We start from the raw sequence: 12730 nt of genomic DNA, 5'->3' as shown, positions 1-12730 counted from the left end.
ACCGTGCAAACAATCAAAATATTATTTTCTTAAATATACTATTATTCTTTAAATTTGAAATTATAATTAAATATATACTTCTATTTTGTAAGAATCCAAAACATTAACCCACCACCACCCTCCTCTCCCGCCCCAAACCCTAACCCTGCCCAGAAATGTTCACACCCACGAACCTCCATAACCAACCCACACCAAACCCTCAAAACCCCATCCTCTGAACCCCACCATGCATCCAAACCCCCACCCATACAATCTCCAAACCCTAGGCGACTTTCACAAACCATGTCCAACCGCGAATCGTGGACCATCGACCCCGAAATCGACGGCATCGACCTCGACCCATCCGACTTCGGCTCCTCGGCTCCCTTGAAAAAGGTCCCCTACGGCGACGTCTTCGAGGCCTCGCGCGCCGGCGACGTGGGCCGCCTCCGGTACCTCCTCGACGCCGGCGTCAACGTCAACGCGCGGGACCAGTGGGACTCGGTGGCGTTGTATTACGCGTGTCTGGCCGGGCATTTGGATGTGGCCAGGATGTTGCTGGAGAGTGGTGCGATTTGCTTCGAGCATACGTTTGATGGGGACAGGTGTCACTACGCGGCGTTGAATTTGAAGGTGCGGAAGCTGTTGAAGGCGTTCGAGGCTCGGCCGCCGCCGTTGGGGCCGTTGCAGGCGGCGTTGAGGGAGACGTTCTTGGGGTGCTGGGGTAATAGGAGTTATCTTGAGCAGTCTGATAATCAACCTGAAAGAACAGGTTCACATTTTGATACGGAGATTACTTTGTGTTTGTGTGTTTGTGTTTTTGTGTGTGTGTGTGTGTGTGTCACATTGTGTTTGAATTCAAATGTTGCTATGTGGAGGGTGTTGGGAATTTAGTTGATTATTTTTAATTCATCTTTGTTGACTATGATTTGGAAATTTGCATGTGTATTGGGAAGTCACATTGATTTGAATTCAAATCGTGCTATGTGGAGCATGTTGGATTGATTATTTTAAATTCATCTTTTGTTACGTTGACAATGATCCGGAGATTAGCGTGTGTGTGTGTGTTGGGAAGTCACATTGTGTTTTGAATTGAAATGTTGCTAGTTGATAGTTTCAATTGTTCAGTTTCTGTTGACAATGTTTGTTGCAAATGCGAGAACAATTTGGTGTGGATCATCAGAAAAACCAGCTTCGAAATTTAATTGGGCATGGAGATTATATGTGGTGTGTGTGTGCACGCGCGTTGCTTGTGTGTTTTGGGTGGTCACATTGTTGTTTTACATTTGTATTATGGCATGGTGAGTGTTGGAAATTCGGAGGACAGAGCCATGCAAAAATCCTCTATTTTTGTAGCTGTCAGGTGTAGAGTAGATTCATGGAGGATGGTTACTTTATAATACAAGGTTATGAATCTTATGATCTTCATGATACTATCTTGTCCGAGATCTGTAGCCTATAGGTAGACACTTGGAGCTGCCAAATAATGATTGGCATTCTACTTCAAGAAACTGTAGGGGGGAAAAAGAGCATCACTTGTCTTGAATATTTTGAATTTTGTAGTTTATCCTTCCTGTTTAAAGATTGTATTTGACGTGCTTAAGATAATAATTGATGTTCTGTGTAACCAACTACTGGCTATTTATGTTATCAAATTTTCTCCTCACATTCAGTCTTGGTATCATATGTTAGCTGAACAGGGAAGCAGGTCAATATTGAAAATTCTTGTTACTATGAACTAGAATGCATGGTCTTGACTCTTTATGTGCTGTTAAAATTGTTTTCTTGGCTAAATTGAGGATGTGTATACGACGTGCAACTTTTCTTAAAATTGTAATGCCATTTGAAGGTGAACATGAATGTTGACCTGCTAATGTAAATGTGGAGTAGGTAATACATCCAATGGTGGATCCAGCACTAGCCTCTTTCCTCCAGATGTTGTATTTTTTGTGCAAGGAAGGCCTATTGAAGCTCATAGGGTCATCTTGAGCGCTCGGTCACCCTTCTTTGAGGCAAAGTTTAAGGCCGACTGGAATGATCGCAAGGAAGTAAGATTCTCAAGGGAAAAGTTGTCTTATCCTGCCTTATACAGCCTCATCCACTTCTTTTATTCTGACAGGCTGGATATTGCAGTAGACGACATGGAAGATCTTGTGAGAATTTGCAAAGTTTGCAAGTGCGAATCGTTACAAAGGATCGTTGAGAAAGAACTAATTCACCAAAAGTACGCAGAGTACAAATCACTCAGAGATGTAGACGACTCCCAGAAACGATTTATACTTCAGGGCCTGTCCCTTCCTGAGGATGACCGTCTTCCTGCTGCTTTGCATAGGGTGCTTGAACTCTCCCTTGCCAATTCAACCAGAGAACAGATCCCTGGCAGCGGTGTTGATGATCTTGTATCCAGTTTTGGTGCGATTCAGGTGAGTAAGTTTGAGAATGATCTAGCAGATGTTTGTGTAAAGGTTGATAAAAAGATATTCCGCTGCCACCAAGTGGTCTTAGCATCCAGATCAGAGTACTTCAAAGCAAGATTGTCCCGCATGGAGGATTTTCTTGAAGGAAAAGATGGTTTACCTGATTATACTCTTCCCTGTCTTGAAGAACGTGATTTGAGCATGGAGGCATTTGAGAAAATGATTGAGTACATGTAAGTTGTTCTTTCTATGTATATGCAAACATGAGTTTTTACAATTTGAAGGCAATAAAGCCTATGTAATATGGTTGCTTTGGATATTTATAGCAGCTTCAAAAGTATCTACTACTAGTAGTTTTTTCATCTGACTCATTTGCTTTTTGGGATCAGGTACACTGATGGTTTGAAGGACGTAGATCCGGATCAGGTGGTTATTATTTAAATTTTGGATTTCGAGAGTTTTATTACTCAGTCTTGACTGTTCATTGGTTTTTGTGGAGCAGGCAGAAGAGATATTTGATGCAGCTTCAAGATATTTGTTATTTCCTCTAAAGCGTGCTGTTGCTGATGTCCTGCTTCTGCAACTTGAAATGATTCCTCCAGCAGAATTGTGCCATTGGCTGATCCTGTCAGACATGTATTGTCTCTTCTATCCAGCTTTCTCCTCAAATTTCTTCTTAAATTTCTGATCAAAAAAAAAAAATTTCTTCTTAAATTGTGGTAATGGCAGATTTTCTTGACCTGGGAATGAAAAGTATATTAACCCGAGTTCATCCCTTGCTTGGTTCATGACATTTCTTAGTGTTCTATGGTTCTGGGATTTGCAGTTGATGCCATTTTCTTAGCAGGATTGTTGTGATCAAATGCACTCTGGTTGACTCATAGCATGGAATTATGAATTCTGAATTTCCTTCAGAACTGAATCACCGCGGGTCCTTGTAGACACCTAGGTTGCTAACTTGCTGAGATACTTCATTACTACAGTATTTTCCTTGTTAGAAAGAGGAACTGTAAGATTGGAGAGGTGATCACTTACGAAATGTTTATTATCCCCACCATCTGTCACGGGATCACTTAAGGGTGGCCATTTTACGAGTCTTCCGAAAACTTCATTTTGCCAATCATGCCTTGCATGGAAATATACATCCCAGTTATTGATTTAGAATTTCGGGAGTCAGGGCTTCTGAATTTCTTCTGCATTGTTTTGTTAGATCTAATTCCTCAATTATGGTATAGCCTATTTGCTGCACGGTTTTATAAGTAACACTCTTGATCTTATTTTTCACATCTAGGTACGGCGTTGTGAAGATTCGGGAGTACTGTCTAGACATAATAGCTTGCAACTTTGAGACGTTTGCTGAAACTCCAGAATTCAGGGCAATGCTTTTGACCCTTCCGCCCCCATCAGGAGACTCATCCCTTCGCACCACGGCACCAAGTGCACCAGGAGCCGGGGTGAATACAGACCAAGGTAACCTCCTTGATGATCTCAGAGAGAAATGGCTGGAGGCTGAAGCTGCGGAGCTTGACAAGAGAGATGAGAGTGCACTGTTGTTTGATAAGCGACTTGAGATGCTTATGCTCGTTGCAGAGCAAGAGAAGTCTGATGATCTTTGCAGAGCAAGAGAAGTCCGATGATCTTTCAGATACAGAAAATGTTTCCTCCCTCTCTGTTCTTACACCGACGTGAAAGAAAAGGAAAAGAAAATTGTAGACGACATTCATTTTTGAAATATAGGAACAACAATTAGTAACTTCTAGTTTGTTGTAATTCAAAAATTGCCACTGCAAAATGAATAAAATTAGAGATGGCATTTGGGGCAAATATTGGCAAATCTGTACCCGATCTCCGAAACCGAATGACTACCCAAATCCGCCCCGAAACCCCGAACAGGTAGAGGAGTGGTGAACAATAACCGAACCAAACGGGGTTTGGGTAATCTCCGAACCGATTGGGTAATCAAATGAGAGAGAGAGAGAGAGAGAGAGAGAGAGAGCAGCTTTTCTCTAATAATTGCAGACAAGAGAATACAGATCTAGGGTTCGATCAAATTTGGGCTCCAGAAAAAATCAATAGAAACAGAAGCACAAAGCAAATCAACACACAAAACTATCATTATCAAGAACAAACCAAGACTTTTGTCATAAATCCTTGCAGATCAAAAAAAAAAAAAAAATCAAACACAAAACCATACATGTGAAAGAAATTGATATGCCTCCAAGGGCCGAAGATCCCGACTTATGAGTTTATAGCGTCGTCGAGAAAAACTTCGATTATGGTTCAAATACCCATCGGTTCGGTTCAACTTGCCATCCCTAGAATAATTCAGCGTAATAGCCTTTGTTGGGCTTTTGGAACTTCCTTGTCCTGTTCCCTATAGACTTGTACGTAGTTTGTGAGAATTTTTGCCTTGAGAACAATACTTGAATGGAAATCATGATATATTTTTTGCATGAACTGAATGGTTCAATTGGTTGTTTTTCCTTTCCTTTTCTTTCAATCTTGGAAAATGTTAGGATACATGAAAGTGTTCAATGAAAAAGATCTGAACCGTTCATTTCTCTGTCATGTTCCTTTTCATGGAACACTTACATGTATCTGAACCGTTCATTTCTCTTTCATGTTATTTTTCATGAAACACTTCCATGTATCGTATCAAACCCCTTCAATCTTTATGGAGTAGCTTTTTTGTAGTCTACTAGGGTGGGACGCGTGCTTTGCACATGCTCAATATGCATCACTAGTTTTCCTTTCGATGCAAATATTGCATATACGATTTTGTTAAAAAAATCCATTACTATTTTCTATTGATTAATAAGATCAATTTCGTCAATAAGCTTCGGGCAAGTATTCTACATATATCTTCACCTTCATACAAATTTCGGTTGCTTTCATTTCTTTCTTTATGGTAACCATTTGTTATATTTTCTGAGTTCCATGTTATAATGCAAGATTTAATATTCTATCTTAAATTAAATATTGTGGTCCCACAAAGATTCAACAGTTATATTTATCATACTCGTTAAATAATTCACAATTTAAAAAATTGGTCTCTGCGGATCCCACATCATTTAATGAGGAAAATGGCATTATCGTCATTCCATCGCCTGCAGAAGAAACATCAACTCCCGCTTTTGTGTCCGTAGTAGATGTAGAGTATATTCTTAGAATCATAACATGTTTTCCAGCAATGGGAGAATGCAATCATTTTGGAACTCTCTAACCGAAATATGAGCAAACAAACAAATTCTTTCACCCTAAAAATGATAAGCACTAGTAAATGCATAGGTAAAAACATTATTGGAGACCGTGCCTAGGGTTTTGAGACCCTAAAACGAACAAGACCAGCATTCGTAAATTCAAAAGCGAAACACATCTCCTTCATTTAATTAGTCATCAGAATCGATACGGCATTTACCAAAAAGAATGTGCTGAAGAACATCAAACTCTTCTTCTACCAACCTAAACTGCAACCATCGTCTTCCTGACATCTTGGAAGAAAAAAATAAAGTGACAAAAGAAAGATAAGAGCCCATTCTTTAGGTCATTCTTTATCAGGAGGGTTGTCTTTTTCGACCTCGGTTGAGGGTTCTTCATTTTCAACATGGGGAGAGGTTTCCCCAGTTTCTACGTGTGGGGAAGCAGCGGTATCAGAGAGCGAATCATCGATGGACAAATTGGAAAGCCGGCCTGCGGACATAGTGTCTTTCTCACCATCAGTGGAAGCTGCTGGGGATCCATCAGCCACCTTATTTTCGTCGATAGTTGCCGACCCTGAATCCCTGGTCTTTTGCAGTAGGCTCCAGTACATGATGCTTGCTGTTAGGGTGAGGATCATCTTCTGATTCACCTGTCACAAAATAGCACCATGAGATTAGAGGGTTTTAAGTTGTTGATCAATCTGAATCGGACCAGTGTACGGATTTTTCTCGAACATCCAGACGGGCATTGGGAAATTTTCTCGTATCCCAGTTAAGCTGCTAACTAATCTAGTGTCGTTTTGTTGTGACAGCTCCAATAACTCGGATAAATTCAGCCAATTCCCAATCACTTGTAATGAGCTACCACTTCTTCGAGGAAAGATTTGTGTATGACAAGGTCATCCTTTATCGTAATCCCTACCTGGTGGCATAATTTACAACTGAAAATGTTGTCATGTCCTCTATTTTTTGGCTCGTTCAATAGGAGGGAAATAAGGGAACAGGAAGCTGCATATCTCAATGGTAGACTTGAAACCAGGCATCACACTTGGTACGGGAGAGGCACAAGGCCGACCTCTCGTTTTCATGTAGTTATGTACTTGATATGATGAAAAAATTAAACGACTGAGTTCACCTAGGGAAAAATATTACCTCCATTATGTCCTCGGGCAATAAGAAAATGGAGCACCCAAGCTTTCGAGCCACACTGATGATATATGTTGCATTCAACTTCTTATCCTCGTCTGCAATGTAATAACGGAAATAATGATAATTTGCGACAAACCATTTCAGTTTCCTAAACTGTTTTATAGACAGGAAAAATGTGCTACCTTGTACTTCTAATCTAATACTACCATCTAAAAAACCAGAATGAAGCACAGGAAATTTCCAGTGGAAAAAACAGTGAAAGAAAGGAAATACCGTATGTGTAAACCAAAAGAATCAAATGTACAGATGTAGGGATAACATTAGATCAAAATCAGAAGGTTTCTGGACTAACTTACCAGTTTCGCCCTTTGTAACAACACTCCAGTTGACAACCCTCGGCTCCACAGCCGTGAGAAGCTCTAGGAAGAAAATCCCATTTGAAAGGTTTTTATCCTATCAAAAGTTGCATAAAGTGCCAAACGATCTCAGTCATGTCTCCTGTCACTATTCATACTACAAGGACAAGGCATTGTCAACTACCTTAAAACTATCCATTCGAGATGTTCTGCCTGAGCTCTTCACTTTGTTATTTGCCCAGCTCAGAATGTCATTGTCCGTGATTTCCTTCCCACGGGAATGAGACCTTAAGTTTTTCAGGAGTCGGAGCATGGTAAACCTCATCAACTGCCATAGAAAAGCTGAGGGGGAAAAGGTGAACAACATCAGTCTTCCTCTTACGCTATTATTGAAAGTTTAGAACTAACTTAAAATTCTAAATCTCATGTTAGAAGACAACATGAATTAATTGTAACGAAAATATTGAGCATGAGAGCTGGCGAAGGAATTTCCTGGATAGACTTTATAAGAAAGAAAAACAGATGAAATAACTATGTGTCCACTTGAATCCGATGCACCTAATTACAACCAGTCGAAGAACGTTATTCTGATTGTTGTCCAAAAGCCAAAACAGCCAACGGATAATTCTACACAAACCAACATGATATTGCTTGCAGGAAACAGACTAACACTTATGTTCTCTTTTAAATTTCTACTGAAAGCACATCACTTGATAACCACATATTCCAATGGTACAACAAAAGTTTCCTTCACAGGTCAGAAGTAGGAATTCCAATTGAGGACTAAATCAGGAAAAAACATTAGTTGGCTGGAGAGCGCAGTGCAAGGAGAAAAGCCAAACGCAGTAAATACCAATTTTTCCTCCAAGATTTCTGGGGATTTCTTTTCGTGAGAGAACGGAGGGGGGTCAGGTAGGAGGTGAAATGTCACTAACCTAGAATGAGCTTCTTGTTTCCTTGTACAATATCATTTCCTGCTACGTTCACAAGAGAGAAGTTTAATTCCTTTCCAATCCTTATAACTTGGTTGCAATTCTCAACTTTTCTGAAAGGCATCTTGATGGGAGGTTTTGATGCTTGCTTCCAATTTACTGATCCTGGGGAAACTTTGTCAAGAACTTCCAATAAAACCCATCTGCGTGTATGAGAAATAAACATCAAGATAAATGTCAGGTATATGATGATGAGGCTAGGATATTGCAGCCTTACCCTGCTCTGATATCCTCAAACACATTATTGACATACGAATCAATTCCAAGACTGTTGATCCATAGTCGGAAGCATCTCTCTTCCCTAGAAGTTTGAGCGTCATCAGTCATCATCTCAGCAAATGAGATCTTTTGGGTGTCCACAGATAAACCATTCCTGCATTAAGATGGTCCTAAACCAATTACAAAGAAGTTGACACCTCTGATCAATGAAACATGAAAAACACGCATAAGCACAACTTGAACTAAAGAACAAGATTAACTGTTTAACACGTGCTAGCATAGCAAATGATTTTGAATTGGTTGCTTTCTTGGAGCAAATTTATATTGTGGAGAAAATATAAAGAATCAAATGGAGAAGAACTTGAAGGTACTAGCGAAAGAAATGTGTTACAAACAATTAACACACTGTTTTCATTAATTAATACCCTTGTAGTTGTAGCCAACCAAATATAACTGGTTGTGTTAACAGGTTACATGGGTCCATAATTGAGAATAAATAGTCATAACTAACAGGTCCTGTTGACGTACGGCAAAAATACTTACAAGGTTCCGATGCATAGTCACCACAGGTTTAAGTGTAAGGTTCCTTTCATCAGACACCAAATAAATGGCAATGCTTACCTCTGCTGGAATATTTGAGCAACGAATGCAAGATTTAGATTTGCTGATCCCTCAACAATGTCCTTTGGAGTGACATATCTTTTGCAATCCATTTTCTCCGCATGCTCAATAATCAAATTCGCTCTTTCGGTAGGATCCTTAGCATCCAACGTGTTGGCACTACCATGTTCTGGTGCAAGAACATTGAGCAAGTTGGCATATGCCTCCCCATCCTGCAAGTGGCACAGGCCTATAGCATCAGTTTTAGAGGTGGGGAAAAACCAAAAAGAAAGCAAAAACTATTTGCGAATGCAAATTCGAAAGCAAATATGTAAGGGATGTTTTGTCTGGTTAAGTAATGATGTAAATATGCTGCATAATATCCTATGGACGTTTCTCCTTAAAATCGACCACGAAATGAATGCTACTAAGGAATAGAACACCAAGTCCAGTTTTAGTCATTTGTTTGCCAATAAAGTAAACATGTTGGCCAACAGGCTAGCAAGAATGAAAATTCCTTAGCCCAATAGTTTAGAGAGTAATTTGACAGAACCATTGGAATGTCCGATAGTTCACGCCAGATGTATAAAACAGTGATTACAAGAAAAGTGCTGATCTCTAAATGCTGAACATCATTCGCTTTGTTTGTCTCCTCTTCTATACAGTATGCAGGGCGAAAGGGGCACATCCTAACTTTGCCTGAATGCTCTACACACAGGACTACAATGTCAAGAATATGTTAATCAATTCAACCACAATAATGCTTTCTGATCACTAAATTGTGCCAATTGAAAAACAATTAGCCACTTGATCCAACCAAGAGCATTAGTCGTTGGAAAGTACTGGTGAACTACCTCTTACCTTCAGATCAGATGAAAAGTTCGTAACCTCTTTCTTGTAGCCTGCTTTCTTCAATTGGAAGTTCATCCACTTGAGTAAAACCTTTTCTGGGGGTAAACCTAGGAGTTCCTCAACATCCTGCAGATATAATCATATTATGTAAGTTAAAAATGAGACTCCACTTTTCCATTAACAGTCACAATCGGAAGTAAAAACAATCAACAACCCCCAACCTTGCTGTCATCGACCAACTCCACAAGTTGAGGAGTTTTCCTTAAATTGAGATTGGCTAGCAGTTGAATCTGATATTACCACCAAAAAGACGACAACAACAACAATGAGAGCTTTGGTGATCAAAACCTACATATCTCCACAAAATATCTATCAGCCAATAGAAAGATACCTTGATTATTTGAGAAATCAATCCCATTACAAGATGCGGCTACAACAGATGAACAAAAACAAAGCAACTTCAGCAACTTTCACACGAGGAAGAAAAGTAGTCAACAGCATTGCTGTAAAAAGCTGGCATTAACTTAACCTACCCTTGCTTCAACCAAATCCTGTGCGCCAATATTGACAACAGTGCAGCCTATGGCCTTAGCAGAATTGAGGCAAAGAGTATGATTCTCATTTCTCTCCCATGGATTAAGGTCACCTTTGGTGTTGATAGCTCGCTCATCTATTGTTCCCGGGACAGCAACATTGATAAGCTTACTGAATGGAATAGCAATATATTAACACAACAGAAACATTCGTTGATGGAAAATGGTAACTACAACCTGTTAGGACGTGGTTAATGTTTTACAAAGTGTATTGAAGAGTGTGAAAAGTGTACTAAAGTAGGTACAAGGTGCATTAAGTTCTAAAAGTTTAGGAATCACTTGCTCCATGACCACCGGCCAGTGAGCAGCTGTTAGCGTAACTGTTCAATTTTTTCTAACTAGGCAAGTGTCTGAGGATATTTTAATTACCAGAGAAGAACTCCATTCTTTGCCAGATCAAATAAAGCATTTGTAGATGGGTCTAGTGGAAGATACTTCTTCAGAAATGGATCTTCTCCAAGAAAGCTGTTAATGTGGGAAACATAAGATGCCTTCTCAGATTCGCTAATGGTGTGGCGAAGGGTGGTTGTGGAAGTCTTGAGAAATGAAACGGAATTTTTCAACTTCGGTCCACCCAATTTTGCTGTTCCTCTTGCCAGTAAATTTAGGTATGCCTGCCCATCACAAATTACCACTAAGGATTTCTGTCCTTTTGCTAATTCAAAAACTAGATACAATTTCCAATCAATAACACCAACGAATGACGAAAGAGGCAAACACAAGTTACTAGAGGCCCACTCATCAGCAGAAAGAAAAGAGAGGATTTTTCATTCAACGTCTGTTTAGTTATCTTTCTCCCACTTTTCAAAAGCTGTAAGTCTCCACTAAGTTATGGAACACATTAGGAACAAACAAAATCAATAGGATAATGAAGCCATGCAAGAAACATCCTCAGAAGCTCACCCGGAGAAAGGATTCAAAATCAATTTCTGCGTTCATGTCAGAAGATGACTCCCCCAAGATAGTCTTAATCTGTGCTTCCGTAAACATTTCACTCAAACCCTTTAATTTAACCATCACTGGCGGTAAATCTCCGATAGTGACTTTTCCAGATTGGTTCCTTGCTGAAAGAAACTATTTCACCAAATGCAACCATTTGTCAACCAAATACAATGTTGATAACTGAATTCGACAAGAAAAGAAGAGTCCAAAAAATGCTAAAAATACGTACTTTGGATTTGATGCCACGAAGCTCGACTTGAGTGAATTGGCTATGAAGCCATGGATCAGAAACAACAACACCCGCATACCCAGACATTTTGTTTGTGTTTCACTGACCAAATGAAACCTAATTTTTCAGGAAGCAAACATAAAATCAAACAAACACTTAATAAAGACAGTGCAAGCCTGAAAATTTGGTTACTGATATATTATAATACAGACTCTAGCTCCAGATGAATGTGAACATAGCTAAGAACCGATCGATAAAGCATTTCTTCAACATTCATGCTTCTTGCATTTCAAACTGTTCTTGTCAACCATTCACTATGGCACAGTCATGTTTGATCGACGGGTAGTAGCGAGGAGATATTTGACTCGATGGGACAAGTTATGGCGTAACAAACATTTATACAATTTTTATAGGATTGTTTACCCAAAGAATACATCCAGCATTCGTCACATTCAAATACTGGAAAATTACCTCACAATTATTTTTTTCGTTTATAACTAGATGTACAGACCAGCTTACGCGAACCTCACAAGACTTGTATCAGAACCCAATGTCTAATCCGGCCAATCAAACGGGTCCTAAAAGATTATCATACAATTTGGTTGATAAAAGAAAGAATATTATGATTGCATTCAATAACATATTGATATCCTTCACCCCCCAAGTTTGGTTAATAGCAGATTCAAAATCTAATTTTTTGTTTCCCGTTCTCTGTTTTTCCCAGCAACCAGAAAGTGGGATTATCAATCTAAAGTACCACATATTCAATGAGGACATAATAAAAAGAAAAACCCATTAACGAAAAATGGAATCTGGTAGAAAGAGCACAGGACAAACCTTCTGAAATATTCAATATTTCATGGTGACATCTCCAGAGCTATCTTGTTTCCGCATTGGTCTAATTCTTTGATGGGGTGGTAGGAACAGACTCTTCAGAGAAAGAGAGTTTGAATCGCGGAGAGAGAGAGAGAGAGAGAGAAAGTCGTTTTACCTTTCGGACAAGCGAATACTCAGGGGGTGGCAAATCATTCTGTGCCTACGAAAAATGATTTCCCCAAGACTTGGAAAGGTCTCTGAACACTTGGGGTAATTAATGCATGACACAGGGTTATAATGGGACATTAATGTAGGAGTATTACCGACTACCGAGTATATGAAAAATGCACCTTAATAGTAGTGCATTAAATGCTAATGATGGATTA

General features: G+C 39.5%; 2 protein-coding genes across 2 annotated transcripts; one reads left to right on the top strand and one right to left on the bottom strand.

Annotated features, from left to right (window-relative positions):
• The first annotated feature begins 103 nt into the window (after positions 1–103).
• Positions 104–4220, top strand: LOC131322954 (BTB/POZ domain-containing protein At2g04740). Its single transcript, XM_058354558.1, has 5 exons — positions 104–751; positions 1870–2629; positions 2786–2822; positions 2899–3032; positions 3688–4220. The coding sequence occupies exons 1-5, from the start codon at positions 283–285 to the stop codon at positions 4031–4033; spliced, it is 1746 nt and encodes a 581-aa protein (XP_058210541.1). The 5' UTR covers positions 104–282; the 3' UTR covers positions 4034–4220.
• A 1426-nt stretch (positions 4221–5646) lies between these two features.
• On the bottom strand, positions 5647–11683 carry LOC131322953 (fimbrin-5-like). Its single transcript, XM_058354557.1, has 14 exons — positions 11529–11683; positions 11261–11431; positions 10727–10971; positions 10298–10469; positions 10156–10194; positions 9986–10054; positions 9774–9890; positions 8934–9145; positions 8311–8466; positions 8037–8236; positions 7286–7443; positions 7102–7198; positions 6749–6840; positions 5647–6246 (listed from the first exon to the last, which is right to left on the bottom strand). The coding sequence occupies exons 1-14, from the start codon at positions 11613–11615 to the stop codon at positions 5941–5943; spliced, it is 2121 nt and encodes a 706-aa protein (XP_058210540.1). The 5' UTR covers positions 11616–11683; the 3' UTR covers positions 5647–5940.
• Positions 11684–12730: the final 1047 nt, after the last annotated feature.

Source organism: Rhododendron vialii, chromosome 4a (assembly GCF_030253575.1).
Source record: "Rhododendron vialii isolate Sample 1 chromosome 4a, ASM3025357v1".
Lineage (NCBI taxonomy): Eukaryota > Viridiplantae > Streptophyta > Magnoliopsida > Ericales > Ericaceae > Rhododendron > Rhododendron vialii.
The sequence above is the reverse complement of the archived record's forward strand: the minus strand, read 5'-3'. Positions and strand labels throughout refer to the sequence as shown.

Excerpts from the sequence above, each read along its gene's own strand:
- LOC131322954 (XM_058354558.1), top strand. The coding sequence starts at position 283 with ATGTCCAACCGCGAATCGTGGACCATCGACCCCGAAATCGACGGCATC. Across the intron at positions 752-1,869 it reads TAATCAACCTGAAAGAACAG|GTAATACATCCAATGGTGGA; the intron begins GTTCACATTTTG and ends AATGTGGAGTAG. Across the intron at positions 3,033-3,687 it reads TGGCTGATCCTGTCAGACAT|GTACGGCGTTGTGAAGATTC; the intron begins GTATTGTCTCTT and ends TTTCACATCTAG.
- LOC131322953 (XM_058354557.1), bottom strand. The coding sequence starts at position 11,615 with ATGTCTGGGTATGCGGGTGTTGTTGTTTCTGATCCATGGCTTCATAGC. Across the intron at positions 10,470-10,726 it reads AAGAATGGAGTTCTTCTCTG|TAAGCTTATCAATGTTGCTG; the intron begins GTAATTAAAATA and ends TATTCCATTCAG. Across the intron at positions 7,199-7,285 it reads CTCGAATGGATAGTTTTAAG|GATAAAAACCTTTCAAATGG; the intron begins GTAGTTGACAAT and ends AACTTTTGATAG.